This window comes from Telmatherina bonti, assembly GCF_933228915.1.
Source record: "Telmatherina bonti genome assembly, chromosome: 22".
NCBI classification, from domain to species: Eukaryota; Metazoa; Chordata; class Actinopteri; order Atheriniformes; family Telmatherinidae; genus Telmatherina; species Telmatherina bonti.
Genome location: NC_136631.1, coordinates 8,220,111 through 8,244,408, shown reverse-complemented (window position 1 = coordinate 8,244,408; position 24,298 = coordinate 8,220,111). Strand labels below are relative to the sequence as shown.

Here is a 24,298-nt window from a genome sequence, read left to right as displayed (position 1 = left end):
CTGCAGAATTGCACGCCATAACTCAAGCAACAGCCAACAAACGACAATGGAACTACATGTTAAATGCTCCATTTCAATCCGTGCCTTGTATGTGTACCTGTGTTCCGGTGCACAAAATGGACCTATTGCTGAGCTGACTTCTGTTTTGACCAATCACTGGAGAGGATTTTAACATTTGGCAAAAATGTGAATAACTTGAAAAGTTTAAATGTTACAAAAACCAAAAGTCGTAGAACATATCTCCTGAATGAGCTGAACAGTTTGATACTTGAATGGTTGAAGTGAGGCAAAAAGTGTAGGAGGAGTAACATTTCAAAGATTTTGCAGGAAAGACAATGAGGACGGGAACTTGATGAAGCGGACATTGCAAACCGGTGCAGAGCTCCGAAACACTGTTGAAGCAGTTTTCAGCTCATTATGCAAGAACTGACCAATCGCAGAGCTGAATTATTGCAACGTCCAATGCACACTGGGTTTGAAAGACTTTCATCCAATCACAAGCCTAAATTAATTTTTTACAAAATGCTAAATATCTCAAAAACTACAAAGATTTGAAAGGACAAAAGTTGTAGCACACATCTCCCGAAGGAGCAGCAGGGTTTGAAATGTGAATGATTGAAGTGACCTGAATGGTGCAGGAGGAGTAGCTCGGCAAAGTTTGGTGGAATAATAATAAAAATGGCCGAACAGGATCTCATTAATGTGAATGCCCCCATGGGTATTCACATTAATGAAGCTTTTAAATTGGAGTTTGATTGAGAAACCATCGATACACAAAAAAGGAAAATATGTTATTTTTAATTTGATCATTAATTTATGTGCCATCCTAAAGTCTTTGTGTGTGAACGTTGTTGATGATTTGCATATTTCCCCTTTATGTTGTTTTTCTTTTTCTTCTCTCTCCTGTATGTTATGATAGCATATCACATCCACTCAACCTCTGCAGTTTGAAATTCTTTCTAAGAAAGAAAGAAAGAAAGAAACCATGCCTGGAATTATTCAAATTCTTATCGCAATAGAACAAGCAGCATTTTCTCATGATCACAAGGTGATCAAGGTGAGCTCAAATCAATGGTTTGGACTTCATTTAACTGGTAATTAATTAGTCAGAATCTATAATAGTTAGCTAGGGCACTTGTTAATCTTTTTTACTCAGATCAACATCAACAGTTCTTCAGTGGCATGAATGTTATTTTGTTCTGTTGCAGTAAAAATCACAGAAAATATAAACAGGATTTGTCATAAATCAAGAGCTGATAGCAGATCTGAGGGTGTGTGTGTGTGTTTACGTTTACAGATCTAATAAAGCCAGTAAACGTCTCAAAGGTGTTTCTCACTCTCTCACTTTCCTAATAATTCTCTGGGCTGCTGTAGGAGCTCCCCCATCAGAGGATGAGGTACAGTAAAGGCATTCCAGACATGGAAAATTAAGTTTATTCCTCTTTCAAGGAGCAACGTCTTCCAAAAGAGCCACGAGCAACATCGGGTAAACAAAGTACTGAGCGTGTAATCTAACTTAAAAACACATTTCCAGTTGACTCGCTTTGTGATTCAGAAGAAAAAGCTGCATTTGCCTAACAGCTAGAACATCCACACTCAAGGATGTGCTTTTAAGCCCCAAAGGGAACGACAGGATGCTCAACAGAAATTCATGAGCGTATGTTTGCATTTTGGGGCAGATCTGAGGGGCAAACATGAGGAGTAAAGCTATCAAGTACACAGTTGCTGCTCTCAAGTGCAATGGCTTTTTTTTTTTTTTCTTTCTTTCTTATCTTTGCTTTAGGGGTTCAATTTCATTCTGTCCTGCATGTTTATGACGACGGCCTTTGCTAATGATGCGGTAAGTAAACATCTCCACACATTCAGTGGAAGGAATGCTCAGGTTAATGAAGCAGAGGTCCCCACTTTCTGCAGCTTCCAGTGCCGACATCACTTTATGACTCTTCTGCAGCCTATTTATGGCACCACTTGGAGAACATAACAGTGGTTAATAAAGTAGAGGGGAGCTCTTTATCACACCTGCTGAGCATTGTTTTTCCCCTCTCTTGTACTGTAACGCATGGGACAATTTCTCACTGATGATGCCAACCGTTGAGCCCATAAGGGAGGTTAGTATAAATGCACGAATCAGGGCTTAATGCTTTGATTCCCACAGGCATGCTTGCCTGATTGTCAAATTATCATGGATGCCATGGCAGGTATTTATTTCATGCTAATAGCCAGCGTCTTACTGAAGGGGAGAAAAACACATGTATCGTGTACATTTCACAGAAAAATACTAAACACTGGAAAGTCAGGAGTGTAAGAACAAGACAATACATTAGAGGCTTGGGGTCATTTGTTTTCTACGGTGGATGGAGTGTGTGACACCGGCAGAGGAAAACATGATGTCTGCCAAGAAAAGAGAAGAGGGCCCAAAACGCGTGTGTTAGTGTGTGCGTGTTTGTGCTGCAAGTGTTACTCTTGTTGTCAGAAATCACGCAATCACAATCTGGGGACCTGTTTTTCCGTTCTTGCTTGTAAAGACAGCATCATCACCTCAACCCAGTTACTTGTACCTGCGATTACCTGGTAAATGTTTTGCTTGGTATAATTCCCAGTTGAATTTGCTTCCGAACCCAAACTCTGCCGTTTTCTGGGTGAGTTACTAAAAAAAAAAAAAAAAAAAAAAAAGAAAAATTCAATGACCACGACTATGATCACCCTAAATAAACATGGAGTGACCTTGATGTCAAAATTTCTATTACAGCAGTTTGTCATTCCCAGAGCTTTAGGGCTGGATGCATACAGTGATGTGGTTTTATGACTGGAAGTGTGTGTGCACAAAGGCAGAGATGTGCACATGCATTCTTGTACAAAGCATGATGGATATTTTCTTTTATAAATCTCAATCGTTCACCCAAACAAGCCGTCTTCATACATAAATGGGTGCAGAAACTTCCTTAAAGATTTGCAGCACAACTTTAAAGCCTTGATGATGAAAGGAAAAGCATGTGGAGGAAATGCAGTATCATTAAATGTGAAGTAAAAAAAAGAAAATGAAAAAGTGAAGCTTTTTTTTTTTTTTTTTCTGGTGGTCTCAAGTCTGGAATTGCAACAGATTAAGAACTGATGAATGGACTAAATGTAACAAAAGTAATCAGTTTTCTCATTTTAGAGCAAAGTACTTTTCAGAATTAAAAAGAAATTGATTTCAAACCAGAGGGGGAAAAAAAACGAGTGCATTGGCTCACATAAAGGAAAAGCTTTAACAAACCCAGTTCCTCGGAGATCTGAAGAAGAATGGCCGATTGGCCCAAAATGATGGACACATGGTCCCAGAAAATCAACAAAATCTTTAATTAAAGTCATCCTTTTAAAGTCATGTTTGCAGTTTTCCGAGTACACCAGGCAGCCATTTTTCCACACAACCATCACAGACGGCAGCATTTATTCACAGCACTCGAAATCAAGCTTGTCACAACAGCTACTCAAGAACTAAATTACAAATATTAAATCACAAATTTGAGGGGAGATTTTTGTTTTAAAGTTAGTTAACTTTATTTCTCCCATTTTTTTTTCTTAGAAAATCAACCTTTGATTTAAAAAAAAAAAAAAAAAAGGCATTTTTATCAGTAAGAAATGAACCCTTTACAGGAAAAGCAGATGGATAACTATGGCTTTAGTTGGTTAAAGTTATGGGGCAGACAAAGAAACGATATAATATCAACTTTATGTACCACAACTGGGACATGTTTAAAACAAACTGTGCCAAATCCGCCATTTTGGAGACCATACCTGAACCGTTTATACTAAAGCTTCTTGCTGCAGAGAAAATAATCACACATTCTGCGATGATCTGAGCTACAGCTGTTTCATTCCAATATGATATTCTTATTCAGCATGTTTTTTTTGGTTTTTTTTGTTTCTTTTTTTTGTGAGAAAGGCTTAGTTTTTTTTATCTGTTTATTGTGCCATCTTCATCTATTTTCCACCACAAATCTCACAAGTGATTCCTTTACAAAAACTTTAAATGTATTCTACAAGTGAGTGTAGCAGATATTACCTTCTTTCATTATTAGTAGATCTTCAAACAAAGATCAAGGCTCAAATGATAAAAAAAAAAAAAAAAAAAAAAAAAAAACCACTCAATTAAAGGAATGAAAAATAAAGAATATTTTGTGTTGCAGAGAATAAAGCAGTAAATAAGGCCAGATATTTTCTAAAAAAAAAAAAAATCTTTCATTTTAAATAAACTCGTTTGCTCAAGGTTTTATTATTTTTTATTTAAAAATAATAAAATTATTTTATTTGTATTATTTTATTTTTAATTTTTAATCAATTAAATAATTCATTTATTTTGTAAGAGCGTGTATTGGGACCTTCTGGTATGTTAAAAATATATATATATTTTATTTTTTTTTTTTTAAAAAGGGGGTGAAATTTTAGTAAAGTAAAACGAACAAACCATATATTATATATATATATATATATATATATATATATATATATATATATATATATATATATATATATATACACATACACACACACAAGGAAAAATACAGGCATACACCCCATTTCACACTATGAGTGTCATAAAACACACCTTTGCATCAGCATAAGTTGCTGGTAAATTTTGTTCAGTTTTCCGTTAAAGTTGATGAGAAGAGTCCATAACTACAAGTCTATCTTCCACACAAACATCAAAAAGAGTGTGTGTGTCTGTGTGTGTGTTTAGGGATTGTACCTGTTTGCTCCTCGACAGAGTCAACACAGCGCTGCCTGGTCGAAACACGTAATCCAATAAACATTTATGGCAATAACTGCCACTACAATCATGCAGCACAGTAATCTTGTGATACATGAGGATTCGCTGGAGTCCACCTGAGCTCTACGGACTTCTGTCACTTGCTTCTCATTAAAATTCACTTTGTTCCTCTCTGGACTCCGCGTGGAAGCCGATTAAGGAAAGGATGCTTTCCAACAGCAATGAAGATTTGCCAAATCTATGCAAACTTCCATGCAAAATATTCAGATGACTGAGCAATCTCCATGATAACTGAGCTGTGAGACTTGGTTCAAAGCTCAGTGGCAGTCAACACGCAGCTCCTGAATTACAATGATTTCACCAAATATAGCCCTCCCACGGCTAACAAAGAGCCTTCAGTGCTGAAATAAAATAGATTTCATCAAATTTCATCAAATTCACCCATTTGCTTGAAAATAGTAAAGTGATGGTGCTCCTATCAGTTCCCACCACTATTTTATTGGATTATGAATATAAACGGACAACATTAGACACAGCTGCACGGTGGCGCAGTGGTTAGCACTGTGGCCTCACAGCAAGAAGGTCGCTGGTTCGATCCTTGGCTGGTTTGGTCAGTGGCCTTTCTGTGTGGAGTTTGCATGTTCTCCCCGTGTATGCGTGGGTTCTCTGAGCATGAGTGTGGTTGTTTGTCTCCCTGCGATGGACTGGCGAGCTGTCTAGGGTGTACCCTGCCTGTCGCCTGGGACCCTGAATTGGAATAAGCGGTTCAGAAAATGAATGAATGAACATTAGACCTCGTTCTTGGTATGAGGTGACAGAGCTGCATATCATCACTTCTGACTTCCATTAGAAATGGTGGTTTTCTTAACATAAAATCATAAGCCTGTTCCGTGACCTTGAGGCACTCAAGTGGAAAATATTTCTTACTTTTATCCGTTATAGTTACACCTTTCTCAAGCATATTCTGCCATGTAGATCTAAAAGTTGAGGATCAAACCAGGCAGACATTTCAAAAGCCCATCAAAACCAGTGAAGTCTCCTAAGAGTAAACACACTCATTAATGAGACTTGAGCAGCATGCAGTCTATTAATTTCAATTAGAGTTGCTGTGTTCTTATGTCTATATCCTTAAGTGTTCATTAAAATGCAAAGCCAAACTCTTCCATCCATTAGCTACTCCTGCTTTGTCCCGTTCAGGGCTGTTGGAGCTGATCGAGCCGACACCGACTGGGCAGAATGTTACAACCCTGGATAGATCCCCGGGTCGGTCTCCAAATCAGCCTGATGTTTCAAAGACAGATCTTTCTTTCAGAGAATCTTTGTCTTTTAGGGAATAATTTGTGCAGAGCAATGCATGTGCACAGAACGGTGGAAACCATCCAAATCACGACAAAATGATGCGTATTGTTTGCTGCTGCACTCCAAATGGATGCGCAATGGCAGCATTTGCATGGTTGTTGTGTTTAAAGTTAAGTTACATGAAGAATTATTGAAAGAGGAGAATCCAAGATTTTTTTTTTTAGTAGGAAATGAAGCCTTAAAAAAAATAAAAAAAAAAAAAAAACTGTAGCTGAGCACCCTACTGACAAATGTAACATAATCCTCTGCTGTCTTCCCACCTGCTAACAGTCAGAGGTTTGTAGGGAGGGAGGCCCGCTGGGACCTGACACCGGCTATTATCTTCACCCAGAGGAAAATACCAACCAGGTGCAATTTTTATCCTTTTTGTTTGGTTTTAGCACACATAAAAAAAAAAGGAAAAAAATGGTTTTGCCTGACATTAAGCAACTCTGTCAGTTTTACATAAACAGAAAATGGTATAGTCAGATAAATCCGGGGGCGAAAATCAAACCCCTCAGTTGATTTTGGGGACCCGTTCAACCCCCTAAACCTCCCCTGTCTCTGCAGATGTCACACTGTCCCTGCTCCCGCTGTTTCGATGAGCATGCACGTACATGTGCACAGCTGAGCACGACTTTGTACTTTGTGATCTCTGGCTCTCAAGCTGCAGGAAGATGCTCATCTTGTGTTCAGGGCTTTTCTTGACAACACTGACATTATGGAGATGAGACAGAGCCTGAAGACAAGAAATCCTCCAAAACATACAAATATAATGTTCATTTTCAGCCATGATGTCATCACACATGTCAAACACAAACAAAACAGAAGAGTTGCAGAAGAAGAAGGGACAGAGAAGACTCTGCTCATTAAGGAAGCTGAGATCTTTCAGTTTCTGCACCAAGACGTTGCAGAACTTCAAAAAGTCCAAGGTGGAAAGTGCAATTAGCTGTGCAGCACCAGAACCAGAGACTGAAACAAACGGGTCAGGAAAGCTGCTTCTGTGCAGGAAACACCTCTGGAAGCACTGGTGCACATTGTCCAGAGAAGAATGTTGCACAACCTGCTGAAAATAAGGACGATTCCTCATATCCACTAAATACAGCGTGTCATGAAAGACAGAAAGGTACCGGAGACCATTCCTGCCTGCAGCCATCTCCCTCCTGAACGGAGCACTATCTTATTCGAATTAATTATCAGTGTTGTTTTCTATTAAAAAGTAAAGGAACAAAACTTCCACATTGCAATTCCCCTCTGGGAGTAATACAATATTTTTCATTTACATTTCATTTCATTTTCTCTCAAACTGGTTTGTGAAAACCAAGGTTGGATTTCAGCAATTTTCTGTGGAATTTAATGACGTTGGTTCGAATTAAATGTACATTTTCACAACTTTACAGGTTACAAATAATGTCTATCTGGTGTTTTACGGTGTGAAGCAGGAAGGTCCTTGATGTGATGCGTTTGACTTTATGCATTGTCAATACATGTTTCAGTCTATGCAGTCAGAGAAGGACATGTCATTCTGCCAGCTGAAAAGACAAAAGAAATGCTGCAAATCACGGAAACATCTGAGCTCTGAGGTTGTGGTGGCAGGTTTGGCACCTCCTATAACTAAAAATAGAAGGAAAACCTCACATCAAAATGGCACAGTGATCACCATTATCCCTAAACATTTCCAGGCCGAAAGGAAAGATTTCCACCAAGACGACAACTCTTTTATTTATATTGCAAAGTGGTTTTCAAACTGTTTCAGCAAAGTGTGGAATCAGTTTACAGCCAAGCGTCCCCTCACCAATGCAAAGCTTCTTCAGTGAGAATAGAGAAGGTCGTTGTCCAATCAGTGGTTGATTTACAGTCTTTAACTAAATAAACACTTTAAAATTGAATTTTATTTTTTTTAAAACACATTTAATATATATTAAGTGTCAACAACTCATGGCTAACGTCACGGCAAAGCTTTTGTCATCACTCAAAGCTCAGCATTTTCATGAACAAGTCTGTTGTTTCTGCCGTCAGACAGACTGTGTGTTTCTCTCCTTTCTCTTTCTGTCTTTCTTCTGTCCTCTCTGGTCCAGCAGTACAAACTCTACAATTCAAACAATAACGCAAAATAATTATAGAAATAAAATAAAAAAAAGTCAAGGGGATCCTTATATCTATAAAGCTTCCCTTGGCAAAGTAAATTTGCTCAGCAGAACACATCATCCAGACCATCATTCTGCTTGCCTAAATGCTGGACAAGACACACATACACACACAAAAAAAAAAAGAGAATGTGTGTTTCTGTCCAGTATCACCAGAACATCTGCAGCAGGCAGGAGGTCATCTGGTCCTATTTTTTTTTTTTTTGTTGTTGTTGTTGTTTTTGTTTTTTTGGTCGTAGTGATTATGAAAAAGACACCACAAAAGAAGCTTCCAGTGTTTTTGATGATAAAGAGGAGGCTTGTGACCTGAATTTCGCACATTTCCTCCTTTAAACCTGCAGGTGGCTTCCCGACATGCAGGTGTGCTTCTGGCTTCATGCTGCTGGAAGCTACTTTCTGCTCAGTCAGGTAACACAAAGCCTTGGGTGGGTTAACAATAAAACATTTTCACCCCAATACTTACAATTACTTTTACCCACTTTACTTTTGCCTTCTTTGGTTCTAGTTTGTGTTTTCAACATCACTGCTACTCTTCAAACGCTGTGTAAAGGTTTTGCTGCGAGAAGTGATTGATGGGGAATGTGTCAGAAATCTTGGTGTGAAGGTGGCCTAAATGAATCTTATTTTCATAAACCCGATATGAGAGCTTGTTTCCCTTTTGGTTGTCCCTCTGAAGGGGTCGCCACAGCGAATTGTCGTTCGGATGAATTGGCACATGCAGACGCAACCCTCTGCATTTATCCGGGCGTGGGACCGGCCCGCTAAGAATCATGTCGCCGTCAGGGCTGCAGCAGCGAAAGGGGAGCAGGACTCAACCCGAATGCGGCTCTACCACCTGAGCCACCGCCGTCCCCCTGTTCCTGATATCAGAGGATTATTAGTAATTCTACATGGACAGTAGGTTTTTTTGCATCAGTCCAGTGAAAGAAAAAAACAGTTTTACAGTATAAAACAGCAAGAGACACTGAATCTGAACAAAATCTGTCAGAAAACAACCGCAGTCATATTACAAGGCCTTTACCTTCACAAGATTTCAGCCCCTGTGTGCAGATTTAGGAAAAATGAGGGGATGTTCTCTTTGGAATAATCTCCTTTCAGTCCAGCAAAGTTTCAAAATCTGTGAATGTAAAAACTGACCTGGTGCCATGTGGTGAATCAGAATGATTTGTCATCATACCAAATCGTGACGGGTTTGTGAACACTAAACCAACCAGCGACGCTTGGCTCCCTGCTGGGAGCTCCCCATGTGACGCATTTACACACATTGATGTTGAACTGTAACTCATAAATACAACAGATTGGACAATGCAGACAACTTCAAATACTTCTTTTATACTTTGCTTCCATGGAGCCAGATTGTCTTGTAATTATTTAAAGCTTTCTGAATGGCTTTTATTTATTCATTTATTATTTTAGGTATTTTCTTGCCATTATCAGATCTATCTTTACCTCACCTGACCATTTCCTTTAAATGTGTACTTCTTTAATGGATAAAAAAAAGGAATACACTCATGATTGATGTATCAAACTCTTTGGATAATCAAGCATCTTGTTACTAATTGTCACCACACAAGGAGAACGTGAGATATCACAAAAACTGGACTGAAAATCAGAACAACAGGGCTGATGGAGGGACGAATCTTCCCCGTAACCACAGATATTAACATTATTCAAGTTGTGTGTGATCATCTGGACAACAGAACCAAAAGCAGTCAACATCCCAAAAAACACAAGCTTTGGGAAGTCCTTCAAGAAGCCTGGAAAACTATTCCTGAAGACCATTTAAAGAAATGACCACGTCAAAAAAGGTTCAGGCAGTGCTGAAAAAATAAAGATGCACTGAACAAATATCGACTTTCAAGCCTCTTAGAAGTGCATCAACTATGCAGAAACTATATACAGTATTTCTATTTACATTTGCAATCATCAATAAACTGCTGCTTCTATTATTTCCTGGCAGTAGTGTATAAAAATGGGAAGGGGGCTGAAATTCTATAGAAAATGTAGCTCAATTTATATGCAGTCGTTTCATTCAGAGGTTTTGAGGGCATGTTTTTGTGTTTTCTGTGCACACATTCCTGCTGGAGAGGGAGGAACTTCCTCTGTCAGCCTCCAACCCAGCTAGCCTCTGTGTTGCCTATAGTGTGATAGATTCTGTTGCATTTTTCTGGGCCAGCCTCCCTCATCAAAGTGATTAAGCAATTACACTGATTGTGCCGATGCTCAGAAGAACAAGAGAAGGGCCCTCGAGTATTGAGTGCAAAGGCTTTCTGGGAGATAACAGCTTAATTTGTGCCTAATCAAAATAAAACCCGTTTTCTTAAATTTCTAACCCTCCCTTGGCACTGGGAGGTTGAGAAGGAGAAGCACATGGAAATGAAGAAGTCCTACTTGTGCCTTTCCTTGTGCACATGATCAGGTGAAGAGGCCTCTGTCCTCTTTTATGGCAACTTTTAATATTTGACACCTGAAAGGAGCTCCTAAATTTGTGGCAGCATGGATGGCAAACATAAATAATCCAAATTTGGGAGTTAAATCAACATTCAGTTCATCTCCCAGAGATGCTGCAGGCATCAATAATGAAGCTGGAGTCTGCTAAGATCAGAGAAACAGACCTAAATGCGTGAATTCCCTAAGTGCTATTTTCCCTCTGACACACACACACACACACTTTTCCATTAGAACACAAATTCCAGGTTTGCCTTCTCGTGCTAGCATTTCTGTACCCTGGTTATTTCCCAACAAAGCGCGCGCGTTTCCACCCGCTGGACTCAGCATGAAAAATTCATCATAGCACAACTTAAATCACAACCTTGAGCGAGCTGCGTGTGTGTGTGTGTGTGTGTGTGTGGGGGGGGGGGGGGGGACATGGCACCAAATGTGAGCGGGAGGGAGGAGGGGGGACGAGAGGAACTCACCCCGGGAGGAAATGTGGAGGTACAGGCGGGGGTCTGCAGCTCGTATGGCCGCTGTGTAGCGATCCTCCACCCCGGGAACCTGCGCCTTCTTCTCCGGCATGAGCCGGACCCTGAGCCGCCCCCCCTCTGCTCCCAGCCACCACTCCAGAATGGATGTGAGGTCCATCTCCAGCAGGAGCACCGGGGCCTCCTCGTACACAGCCAGCCCCCCGCATCCCGTCCTGACTACATCCTCTCCTATTTCCACAACAACTTGGTTTGATTTCCTGCTCGCTTTCGTCAAGCCCAGTTTCAGAACTTTGGACAGCGGCCGTGTGTAGAAGAAGGGGAGCTGTCCATCCACAGACCTGTTCCCCAGAGCCGAATCCGGAGCCGATTTCTGGTCCACTAAAGTGGACACGGTTTTCTGTAAAGGTATGCAGTGCATTTTCAAGTTTGCACGCACCGTGTAACACCCGCTGAAAGTCTGGCAGTCTCCGTTCAGGGGTCTGTTGATGAACTCCGCCAGGAAATAACGCAACAAGGAGGGGACCGCGAAATCCACGGCCAGGGTCCTCCTCTTGTTTCTGGAAATCATGGTTTGGTTGGAGTCTCTCTTTGCCCCGGATTCCCCGCTGCCGCCACCGGTGCTGCTGCTGCTGTTGAAGCCGGAGGAGGGGGCGTCCATCTCCGCCGTGGTTCTTGGCGAGGCGCAGAGCAGCTCGGCGCAAAATGCCGCAGAACAAACAAGCAAAAACAGAATCCTGGCATCCATGCTTCCACTGCTGGGACTGTTTAGTTCAGGAGAACAAGCCTCTTAAATGCCACCTTTCACTGCTTCCTTGCAGCTCTTGTCACACGCGCAGCGCAAAAACGTGAAAGTGCGAATCGATGCTCCTGCGTGTCCTGCGCCTCCTCGCCGGTGCGCGCCCCTGGCAAGACGAGCACAACTGGGTTTTACATTCGCTTGCCGCTGACTGTTGCTGCACCCGCTTCTCTAGGTGGAAAAAGTGCCATTTCCCCTGCTATTTTCGCCGCACGCGCACCTCCTCCAGTCGCCAACGTGAGCCCGGCGCGGCGCTGATTTATATGCTGCTCGGCTCCACTCCGGTGGCTTTCAAAGACTCCCTGTCTCTTGGCACAGTTGTGACGGCGGTACAAGTGGTCTCTCTGTCAGCAGGGGGGGGGGGGGGTGCAGCGTCGCTCTCTCCCCTCACAACTAAAGCAAGAATTCACAATGAGTCGGAAGCGTCGATTAAAGTTGAAAATGAAATTTCGAACAGCCTCCGTGGAGGAAAGCTCAGACGAGCTTTGTGGTTAATTATCTGCTGAGTGTTCCTGTGCTCCTTTGGTCAGAGGTGTCACATTTGCTCCCCTCTTCCATGCCTGCTCATGCAGTAAAGTCACTCACACGTCCATTTAACGTCAACAGAAGCCGTTTTCTCTGGAAGGAAGACCCCCGCGGCACGCGGCGCGGACGCATCTGATGCGCCCTCAGTGCGCCTGAGATGCTGCTTGTGTCTTTATTGAAATTAGAAATGCCGGGAGGTGTAGCAGAATAGCTTCACACATTTGTCCCCCATGATTTCTTACAATGAATCATCCAGTATATTTTACGTGTCCGGAAATTGGATTGAATTAGTCTCTCTCTCTGTGTGTGTCTGTGTCTCTCTCCCTCTCAGTCTCTCTCCTGGTTATACGAAAATCAAATAGCTGTAGAGGGAAACCACTTGGGTTTGAGCCCATTTGGCTTTGTTACATCTTGCAGGAAGAGGTCAATAGAAAACAAATGCAATAATAATAATGATAAACATGAGAGTGATGAGAAACGTTGGCAGCAGATCTATTTGCTGCGCTGCGTCTTTACGCGGTTCGTGTTCGGGCCTGAAGGGAGCAAATGCCAGAAAGTGTCCTGCCTTCCTCACCTGAACCCCCCCCCCCACCACCACACACACACACACACACACACACACACACACACACACACACACACACACACACACACACACACACACACACACACACACACGTCTCACTGACTTAAAGAAAAAAAAAAGTTTATCAGGGATAACACCCGCTAGATGGCGTCGCCACATTCTCTGGATTATTTGCACCCCACTACATCCAGCCATTTTGTAATTGCTCCGGAAGTTTTACACTTTCTCATTAGAGTCGTATCTCTGGAAGAGGATTAGGGTCATTTGAGAAAAATACTACATAATTCTATGAATGGCAGTATGCTACACCAGAAGCTGCAGTCTGGTTAGAATGAAGAGGGTGTTCTGTCACCAACCACATGGAATCTCCCCTTTAAACCTCTGTGAAGCCTCTGCCTGAAATCTGTGAGCCTAAAGATGCAGCATGCTACTGAATCAGAGGCCAATGACAGAAAAATGTCATATATTGATTAAAAAGGCGTTTTTATTAGCATCTTATAATTGTTTGTCTTCTAGAGTGAGCTTATGTCTACTTGCCCTTGTTCCACATACATGTCAGCTGTTGTATCTGTGGCACTGCTATTAGGAGTCTCTGATAAACAACTGTGTGTGTGAAGTGACAACCCTTTAAACTTAAATGGCAGTACCAGATTTGTTTGATGCCAACAAACCGAAACGCAACGCCCTAAAATGCACAGAAGTAAAAGGAACACATGCTGTTTTACAGTAATTACATGATGTGTTGTGATGCTGCAGCTGAGGATAACAGACCCACATGAAGATAACATGTTTATGTCTGGAAGAATTTTGGCCAGAGTGCTTCTTTCAATTCATAATGGCGCTTGAAATTAGAAGCTTTTACACCTACCTTTACGACTAGATGCCAGTGGTGTATGTAAATGCTTACAGTTAATTTGTCCACCCTTCTGTACATCCCAGTTAAAGGAATTAATTTGAGAAAAGCTCCAAACTGTGTATTGGAGATTTAGTCATAATAATGCCGTATTACATTTAAAGAACAGAAGCGCAGACATATTTCAGGCTGTATTTCTGAACACTTTAAAGATGATCTGACGCGACGCAGTAACAGCAAATTCAGCCCCCAGCTTGCATCCTCCCTCGACTCTGAGCCATCTTCAGTCAGTAAAAGTCAGAGCAATATTGACAGAATATTGATTCTCGTCTTTTGGCCTGTTTCTTTTCTTTTGACATCACCTCATGATATCATTCGCTTGTTTTCCCTCGATGTCAAATGGATAGATGTTGGGCTATCTGATTACCGGTTTGGAGGATGGAAACGTAAATGAAATTCATCATTTATTTTTGTAAATCTATATTTTGTAGCTTGGTAGGCTCCATATTTTCAGTAAATGTGTGTACATATAGAACACTGTGGATGTGTTTGCAGTTGCACGCTTTGGAGTTAACTATGTGGGATTCTGAACATTTAGAAGTCTTACCTTTCTTCTAAAGCCTGATTCTGTACCTCAATGTAGGATTAGTAGTAAAGCAAGGCAGCCATAGGTGGCTGAGTTGTCTGATTAAATCAAGTTATTACAAGCAAAGATCAGTAATGTGTCATTTGAATTTGTTTGTGTATTTGCTATGTCTCTTTTACTCTGTCACATAATTGCTTTTATCTGTTTTATCCTTGTCTGTAACATGTTTGAAAATCTAAGTTTCATCCCAGCTGTCTTGCCTGCTAGAAATGTCTGAAGGAATCAAACTGCTGCCATACCACCAGGCCTTTCAGGCATCTGTGGGCTAAACAAAAGGTTTTACGTTGCAGCAGCATTTGACATTTTGTAGACTTTTTTGTCAAATAAACAGAGAGTTAATGATAAAATAGTATTTTATAACCTTGGCGGGTTATGAATTAGACATCATAATTGGATTAAGACACTTAACTGGTGAGAAGATGGTGACCAGACACATAATGGGCTGACTCCAGGTGGGAACACCCACCCTCTAACAAATCAGCTCCCGTTCAGGAACCTGGAGCTTTTTAGTAATAATTTATATAGTTTTAAATTTTATGTTTACGTTTTTTGGTTGTGTGAAAAGTTCCTTTTTGAAATATTTGCAAGGTGTATAAATGTGTGCAGTATTTGACTAGCTTAAAAAGTAGTAAATATTCACTGAACATTGACATAAAGTGGTTCAACGATAATATGAAGAAAGGATCATGTGTCAGTTCTCCCGCTGCAACGTGATGAGACCGAGTAAGCCAGCAGCCGCTGCAGCAACCACAGGTGTGTATCCCACCTTCTGCTTAACCTCCAGAGGTGACGGCTGCAGCTGGATTAAACTCAGTCAGACTGAGTCTTAGTGTAGTAAGTCATGTTTTTACTGACAGTATCAGTTCTTTTTTTACATTCAGTCAGTGGTTCTTAAAAGTGGGTGTCCAAGGGCAGATTTCAGGAGGTCACCTGATAATAGTAAAAATATATAACCACTATTAGTACAGATTCTATATTAAAACCTGAATTTGCCATCATCTCTGTGAGAGAAGCAGATTTTGGGCATCTAGATGCCAAAACCACCAAAACATCAACAAATGTGATTTTGGGGGATGTTGTGAAATATTTTAAAACCTACTGTTATAGGTTATAGGTTATAATCTGCTGACATTCATAGATTCATACGTTTTACTGAGGTATTATTTTTTTGAGGTATTATTTTTTTCCAGAATCAGTTTGGTTGAGATGTAGCCTCAAAAATACACTTGCATGAAATCCCGCTGCAGGTTAGTTACCGAGGATTCTGCCATCATCCTCTTAAGACCATGGTGAAAAAGCATTTTCTGCAGGCTCTCTGGGGTTTGCTCCAATGACTGCAGTCCTCTGTGTTTTTGTCAAAAGGCAACTGCAGTCAAACACACTTACTTTGGATTAAAAAGATTTTTTTACAGTTAAATGAAGACATTCAGTTAAATTATTCTGTTTTGTTGAAAATTGAAAATGGTCAGCATTAGCTCTAAAAGGTTCAATACATTGGTTTTTCTTAATATCTTCTTCTTTCAGAAAGGTTAAAGAGAAAAAAAACAAAAAAGCAACATCCTATTTGAGGTACAGCGCAAGTCCTGCAATGAAACATGAGTGGGAGAAACAGGGAGGTAATAACATGAAAAGAAATAACATCCAGAAGGATGTGGAGAGGAAACTTAAAAAGAAAAAGTACAACAGGAGCCAACAAAATCAGTCCAATTGGATCACTGCAAACACAATAAGCACATTGTTGACTGAGACACATCATCAGATTAGACAAACAAACACAAAACTTGGATCAAGGAGGCAACAGAATCAGAAAGCAGGCCATGCACACCATCAACTGGGATGATGGAGCCTTCATGCTCTCACTTCGCTGGGACTGTCTCCTCCAGAAACCATAGGGGGCGGGGGGGGGGGGGGGGGGGGCAGGGTGAGTCAACCTGGAGAATCTGCCAAGTTTGTCATGTTGGCCATGCCATGGAGTAACAGCTGCTGAATGACACTTCACAGCTGTCAGATGAATCCTCTGAGGAGGACTGCAGGTGACAGTTGAAACATCAACGAAAACTTCTACCTTAACCTTGTCTGAAAGAAGAAGCCGGTAGAGGGTCAGCGTTGGTAAACACCTGCAGGTTCGTGCTCCAAAACTCCCAGATCCAGTCTGTAAGCTTGGAGTGTTTACCAGACTCTCAGCAGCCACATCAAAGAGGCCAATGAGAAGCTTTTTACCAACTCAAACATCAACAGAAATAAAAGTTTGCTAGTCCAGAAAGGCCAGGAGAAACTCCTCCATGCCTTCATCTCCAGTAGACTGGATTACTGGAAAGGACGGGGTTAAACATCTGCAGCTCATCCAGATGAGTTTTAACCCTTTAAGGTTCTCGTCTACCACTTGGGAGAGGTAAATGTGCCGTGACTTTGATTACTTTCTTTAACACTGTGTGGTGATAAACCTACCTGAGCATCTCTACCAACTGGTTTGGGGATGTGAAACCCAAACCACGTGTTTGTTGTAACACCACTGTTTCACATTTCACTGCTGTTACATTATCATCACCACCTTCTTCACATCTCAGCCATTTACTAAAAATACATTTATTCTGTTTATTCTTGTCCAAAACAAACAGAAAACAATGAGAAACATTTTTTTGCTGGCCTTTTTGTTGGTCTAAAAGTTAAGATGTTAACCAGGACTAAGAGACCTGAACACATCACAGCAGTTTTAAAATCTTTTAACTGGTTTCCAGTCAGTAACAGAAAAGATTTTCAATGAAACCTGTGGTACGAATGAACAGTGCATCCTCATCAACTCATTACGGCGTCTTTCAAAATCAATTCTCCACATAAACGTCCCTTATATGATGCGTTCACATCAGGATAGTCCGCTAGACTCCGTCTGATTGGGGACTCGGCTCAGCTGTGAGGGGGTGTATCCATGCAGACTGAGATCGTGTTCACGCTGCACTTTGGTCAAACGTGCCAAACCATGAGAATAACATATCCCCATTCCCACCAGAGGTGGCGCTGCACTAGGATTTAGCAAAAGAGAGGACAAGACCCGCGTGAAGAAGAAAACTCTGTTACGAGTTAAACATGGACACCATGACAAGACGAGGCAGAGGACTCTAAACGCGATCGCTAAGTATTTACCCACAATGCAACACTCCGTCAATGACATTTTTGTAGTCCACTTCCTGTATTTGGTCCGCTTGAAATGGGCCAAGACCTCGATTGTAGGCGGACCGAGTCCCCATCTTTGGTCTAACTCAGAATTTGTTTGGCGCATTCACATTTCCCCAAACGACGCGGACTTTCGGAGCAAACGGACTCGGATTTGAAGCAAAAAAGCTGATGTGAACGTGCCTTTAATCCAGATCCACAACAAAAAGCAAGAACATATTTTTCTTTTTAAAACAACAGCAGTAGCATGTTGATCCATCCAACAGAGTACCACATCTGAACGCAATGCACTGCAGCTGTGCCTTTATTGCTCCCAACCTGCAAAATGAGCGCATGTCTGACAGGTTTGTTTCCGCTTGTGACAGCAGCAGCATGGTGATTGGTACATTTGATTAATCGCTCACATCAAGATTTCTACCAGAAACATGCTCAAAAAACAACTTCCTCTCCTGTTGAGGGGTTTATTGAGATGTACTGGAAGTGAGTTAATTGTTAATATATATGTGTTATTGACTGATCACTTCCCTGTGCCTGCGTAATTGCTTCCCAATAACAGATTTCCTCTACAGAGACCATTGTTCCTCTTGTTTCTTCTTTTGTCTGTAATTTGCAGCGTATTGTCAAGGTTGGAACAAAGTCCTTTTGTTTTTTGTGTTTAATTGGGTTGAATCAATTCTCTTACATAAATAATGACACGTCATCATGCTAATATGTAACAAGAACTGGGAAAAAAGTGACTTACACAAAAGTTTGTATATTCCAACTTAGTTGAAAAGAGGAGAAAGTCAGAGGTACATCGGTGGAGATTTCCTGCCATATATTCATTCTTCTAAAACCTGAACAGATTATTCAAGACAAGTTGTTTTATTCATCTTCAGACAAGGTGAAGAATAAAAAATGACACGGGATGGATCGAATGAGGCCACGGTACGTGCAGGAGAGGAAGAGAGACACCCTGAACTGCATGCAGTATCTGATCCACACGGCTGTCCTCACAAGTGCTGAGTCGCTGGTACGAAGTTGCACAGGCTGCTTGATTCCCATGCATAATATTTCACATTAGTGCTGGAGGTTTTGTTCTATGATTTCCTCCGTTCTTGAGAGTCTCTGTGACCAGCTACGGAGTGGCTAAACGCAAGTTAATCTCTATAAACAGGTATCTGCATGTAAAATCATTAGACAATGGCAGATGGGTCCTCAGACTGAAGGGAAGTTTGATCATTTGGGTGCAAATGAACAGTGGAAACAGTGGAACCATTCACTGAAACAAGACAGTATCTGGACTTATTAAAAAGAGATTGAACACATCCGTACTGTTGGCCAAATTGATTTTTAACAAGCAAAACCCAAAAACCAAGCATTTCAGCAGGAGTTCCATTTCGCACACTAAATTGATTTTGATTAACTGATATTTATGTGCATAATAATAATTCAGATTAGTTCATTTGGAGCACTCCAGGCTGAAGAGTGAGAAGCCTGATATGAACGGCTCCTTCTTAACAGCTATTGCTGTATTCTTGGTAATAAGCACACACTTTGAAAGCCATTTACCAGACCGCCAAGGCCAACTTAATTACTTTCAGATTGATCACTCATTTCCAATCATCAGCCCCCATGGAATAAAATGAACCCAAGGCTGGGTATCCATTTCCCACATCACCAGCTGCACCGTCCATTTTCTCTGAGCCTTGTTTGGTATCCAGCTCACAGGTCAGTCCATGGAAAAAGGTTGGTGGGGGAGTGGTTGTGTGATAAATTAGAGACAGATAAGTTCTTACAAAGCCCCCCTACCCCCTTTCAAATGCCACTTTTCAAGGTGTGCAGTAAACCTCATAAATCAGCAACTGAATCTCTCCAACCAGCTACCTTTCCAGCCAGCGTCATCGTACTTCATGGTCTGTTCCAGCCACTTCGTGCTATAGTCTCTGTGTTCCACAGCTGGATGCTGCACTAAGCACAGAAAACATGCTCCTCTGGAATTGACTGTCCACCTCTTTCGCTGTTCTCACACTTCTTTGCAGTCATTCTGTACCCTTTGTTCGTTTTTCCTTCGCTTCAGAGTATGCACAACATGCAACAACAATGATTGAGAAAAGATGTGCAGAGTCGCGGCGCGTCCATGCATTTTACAGCAGAGCCTTCCTAGCTCATGACATTTTTCCTCTGAGTTCAATAAATCAAACCCCCAGACCTGCCGTGTTGAAGAAAAGCAATCAGGCTTTAGAAGAAACCTGAAAAAAAGATGATTCTGCACAGAAGGTGTTGAAGATTCACAGAGTTTCCCGTTGACAGCGTTAATAAGAGTTGGGTGGTGGTCAGCTCTTACAGTGCATGTTTACAGGAGCATGGGGGTAAACATTTGATAAGTGGCAATGCTTTGGCTGGTGAACTTGAAAAATGTCAGGCTTTTAGCTCCAGTCCAGTGAGCCCTGTGCATGACCAACGCTCACATTAATCATTGCACTGCAGGGGTTGAGTCTGCCTTTAGCCAAGTAGTTAGCATGTAACTGTGAATCAGACTCACAGGAGCGCTTGCTTCCTGTATTCTAGAAACATTACTCTTCGTCTGATTTAGTTGACAAAAACAAACAACATCCCGAACATTTTGGGACAACAGTGTTAATTGGAGCACAGGGAGAAATGGCTAAATGCTGCCTCACCTTTTTACGAGCAGTTTAACCTGCCAAATGTCAGACTATGACTTCTACAATTCCCTACATGACTGTGAATTTAATTTAGACAACTTTGTAAAGTGGCCACAGTTAGTTGGACTAATGACACACATTAGTCTTCATAAAGGTTGTGTCTGCACCTCTTTTTTCCTGAGTGTGTGAAACACTCATAAATTCAGATTCTGTCTAAGTCGATAATGAGGAAAAAGGTTGCAGAAGCACAAGTGAAGCAGCGTAAGTGAAGTTGTTTTGTTTTTGTTTTTTTTACCATGACTGTTGACCTGAGCTCTCCTCCAGACTTTACTAAACAAATCCAACTGTCTGAAAATGATCTTTCATTTTAAAACCCTGTGCTCATGTTTTCCACCCTCCACCCTGTGAGCTACACATGCAACATGCAGCTCCTCCATCGGCCTCTAAATATTAGGGGTGGGAAAATTGAATAAAAAAAATTAAATATCGGGATTTTTTTGCTTCACAATTTTTAAAAAGAAAAAATAATTTTTTTAAATAGATAAAAATAGTCCAGATTTTTTTTTTTTTTGTCATTTTTATTGTTTTTATTGATCTTTTTTTTACTTGTCTTCTTGGGCATTATAGCAGCAGAATGATGGTCTGGCTACTGTGTTGTTTTTTCTTAATTGAAATAAATGAAATTACTAGTAAAAAAGAAAATTGTACATTTGTTTTAAGTCTACAAAAATCAGCAATATCAAGGAATGGTGAAAATTGCATTTAAATCGAATCGGCACCCAAAAAAAATCGTAATCGAATCGGGACGAAAGCAAATCGTCACAGCCCCAATAAACATGCACCGCAAGGTCTCAATGTCGCTTGTAATTACAGCTTCTCTGATATACAGAGGGGGTTTCTAATGTGAACTCTTTGAATACAAATAAGCATTCAAAGAGATGCTAAATTGATTTCAAAGATAAAAGTCAGTGCACCATGTGAGTACTACTCAGCATGTGCAAACAGTTAAAGCAGAGACGCTAAGTCAAGCAGAACAGTGCTGCAGTCATTTCAGGATGGAGACTACAGCTGTTCTGCAGCAGCAGTGTGGAAAACCACACACCCTCCGCATTGTAATATTCCTCCCTCAGGTCATTGATTCTGGGAAAGTATGTATTTGTCAGAATAAAGGATTACTATTTTTTTTTTAAGGATTCCTTACAAGAGTCTTCCTTGAACTAAATGATACAAATGTTTTGGGGTTTTTTTTTAACATCACTGCAGCTGACCTGTCTACTCTGTGATGAGGAATCCCAAACCTTTGTCTGATACAGCTTCACCAAGAAACTCTTATTAAATGAGTCACGATCCTTCATTGATGTTTTCTGTTTTTTTTGTTTTTTTTTTTAAGTATTTAAGTATCTTTTTAAGTAAAGGTGTTATTTAATCCAAGTACTGACATGTTGGAGTCTTTTGGTGATCCTGCCCTGACACACACCTGTTAAAGCAGAATGAGACAGCAAATACCGCGAATGTCATTTCAGTGTTCTTTTTTTTAGAAAATACCTTTAGTAGCCCAGACTACAGGTCCCTACAGGTCTCCCTGAAGAGTCCATCAGACAGCTGCAGTTAGTCCAGGATGCTGCTGCTCGAGTCCTCACTAAGACTCATTTAAGTCCAGTCCTCAGATCTTTACACTGGCTGTACCTGTCAAAGAACTGACTTTAAAAATTCTGCTATTAGTTTATACAACACTGAATGGTTTTGGATCAAAATACTTTCAATATCTTATGGTTTGAACTAATTAGGTCTTTCAGGTCATCAGGAACAGGTCTACTTTCTGTTCCCAAAGTAAAAACCAAACATGGAAAGTCGGCGCTCAGTTTTTATGCTCCTCACTTGTGGAACAAACTCCCAGAAAACTGCAGATCTGCTGAAACTCTCAGCTGTTTTACATCAAGATTAAAAACTATTTTATTTGCTGCCTCCTATCAAAGTAACTCTTAATTCCTCACACTTTCATTTATATTTAATCAATGCTCTCTGCATCTTGCTGTAATGCTTTAATGTTTTTATGTAAAGCGCTTTGAATGGTCTCGTACATGAAATGTGCTGTACAAATAAACCTGCCTCACGCATCCTTGTCTCCTCACAAAATGTAAAACCTTCCTGATTAATATGACGATATACTATTTCTATAAAGGGTTTACTATTTTAGTTTTTGAAGAGGTGGAGGCATTACGCACCTGGTAAACCAGAAAAGGCTCTATATTCTACAGCAGGGTTTTGTTTAAACACTGACCTTCCTTCATGTGTGCGATGTGTACATTATATAATCAGAGGGAAAATACGCTGGATAAAGATTATTCAAACCTGATGTAGGACAACAAAACCAAACCAATAAAAATAAAACATATTTTTCACAGCAGAATAAAGATTCTTCCTTTGCTTTAAAAAGCCAAATAAACCTTGATGATGCAGAAACTCAGATAACGGCTTCACTTCCAGGCTGAGCTGAAGCAAAATAAAAGAACAAAAACAATGAAACTGGACTTCTTTTCTTTTCATTAATGTTGATTCACTTGGTAATGTAATGAACATTTCCTTAAAAGCAACATCTTTATCCGCTCCACTTTATTTGTGACAGAACATGTTTCCAAAGTGCAGCACATCAAAAATCAGCAATATTGAAAAATAAAAACAATAACCAGAGCAGCTCTTATTAAAAAAGAAAACAAGTAAAAAGATAAAATAAAGAAAAAGACAGAAGAATACATGAAGTTTTTAGAGTTAAATGCCAAAGAATAAAAGAGATTCTTTAGACAAGACTTAAAGAAGTCCACAGTGGGGCAGTTTGGACACGGAGGAGCAGAGCGCTCCGTGGTCAGGACTACAGAGAAGGTCCCATCCCGCTAGCTTTAGATAGGGTACAGGAACCACGAGCCGGGACCGGCGCTCAGACCGGAGACAGATGTCTCAGAAAAGGGCTTTTGTCTTTAAAATACACGTGATTGTCTGTTTTCAAGCAAAAAAAAAAAAAACAGATAATTACAGAGAAAATTCTCTCTCACCTGATTGGTTAGCTTTAAACATTAAATTAGTTGGTTTGATTTAGACCAAACATTTAGTTTTTGAAACCATAACCATGTTGTTAGAGTCCTGAAAAGTTGCAGGAATTCATCTGATTAACTAAACCATTTTTTTTTCTCTTTTCTCTTTGATTTGTTGTCTTGGCGACGGGTCCAAGCAATATTATAGTATTATAGTATATGATAGTATATGTATGATGCTGTCAGAGCAAAAGTTGGCAGTTTAATCTCATATGCACACATACAATATGTTGTTTATACTCAGGGCAGCAGGGTTTCTCTTGAGGCAAGCCATCATGTTTTCCAAAACCTCACTCACAGGTTTAAACACCTAAACTTAACCAACATCCTAATATTTATTACTGTTCCATTAAAACGGCTTTACAGCTTCTGCTTTTTGCCTGTTTGCGCATAAAGAAAGCACTTAATATACATTAAAACTGCTTTATTTCTCAGATTTTCTAACTTTGAACATTAGTCCAGGACGCATGTGGGCATTTAGTTTTTAGGCATTTAGTTTCTCCACCCTTTGTTTTTTTATATATGTACGTTAAACTGATGGTGGTGAAGGGTACAACGAAGGGCATCGTGACATCAAGATCATTTGAGATGAAGTGCATCTCACTTGAAAGCAAACAAACTTGGCAGCAGCAGCAGGGAGCGGGGACAAAAAGCTGCAATCAGGGCACTTTTAACAGCACTTCAGTCTGCACAGGAAGTCACAGGAAAGCACACATCCTATTAGATCTGATCCCCATTCAATCAAATGTTATCAGTCCAATCTCTCAGCTTACACTCGCTCTGCAGTAATAGCCATTTTAATGATCTTCTTTCCTATGACAGTTA

At 40.6% G+C, this 24,298-nt stretch overlaps 1 protein-coding gene across 1 annotated transcript in view; it reads right to left on the bottom strand.

Moving 5' to 3' along the window:
- The window catches only part of alk (ALK receptor tyrosine kinase), a gene marked incomplete at both ends in the record, with an annotated part of 582,154 nt that extends 570,247 nt beyond the window's left edge, over positions 1 to 11,907 (bottom strand). The window contains one exon of the mRNA XM_079262769.1: positions 11,154 to 11,907. Coding sequence (XP_079118895.1) covers positions 11,154 to 11,907 — 754 coding nt within the window. The remainder of the gene's footprint in view (positions 1 to 11,153) is intronic.
- Positions 11,908 to 24,298: the final 12,391 nt, after the last annotated feature.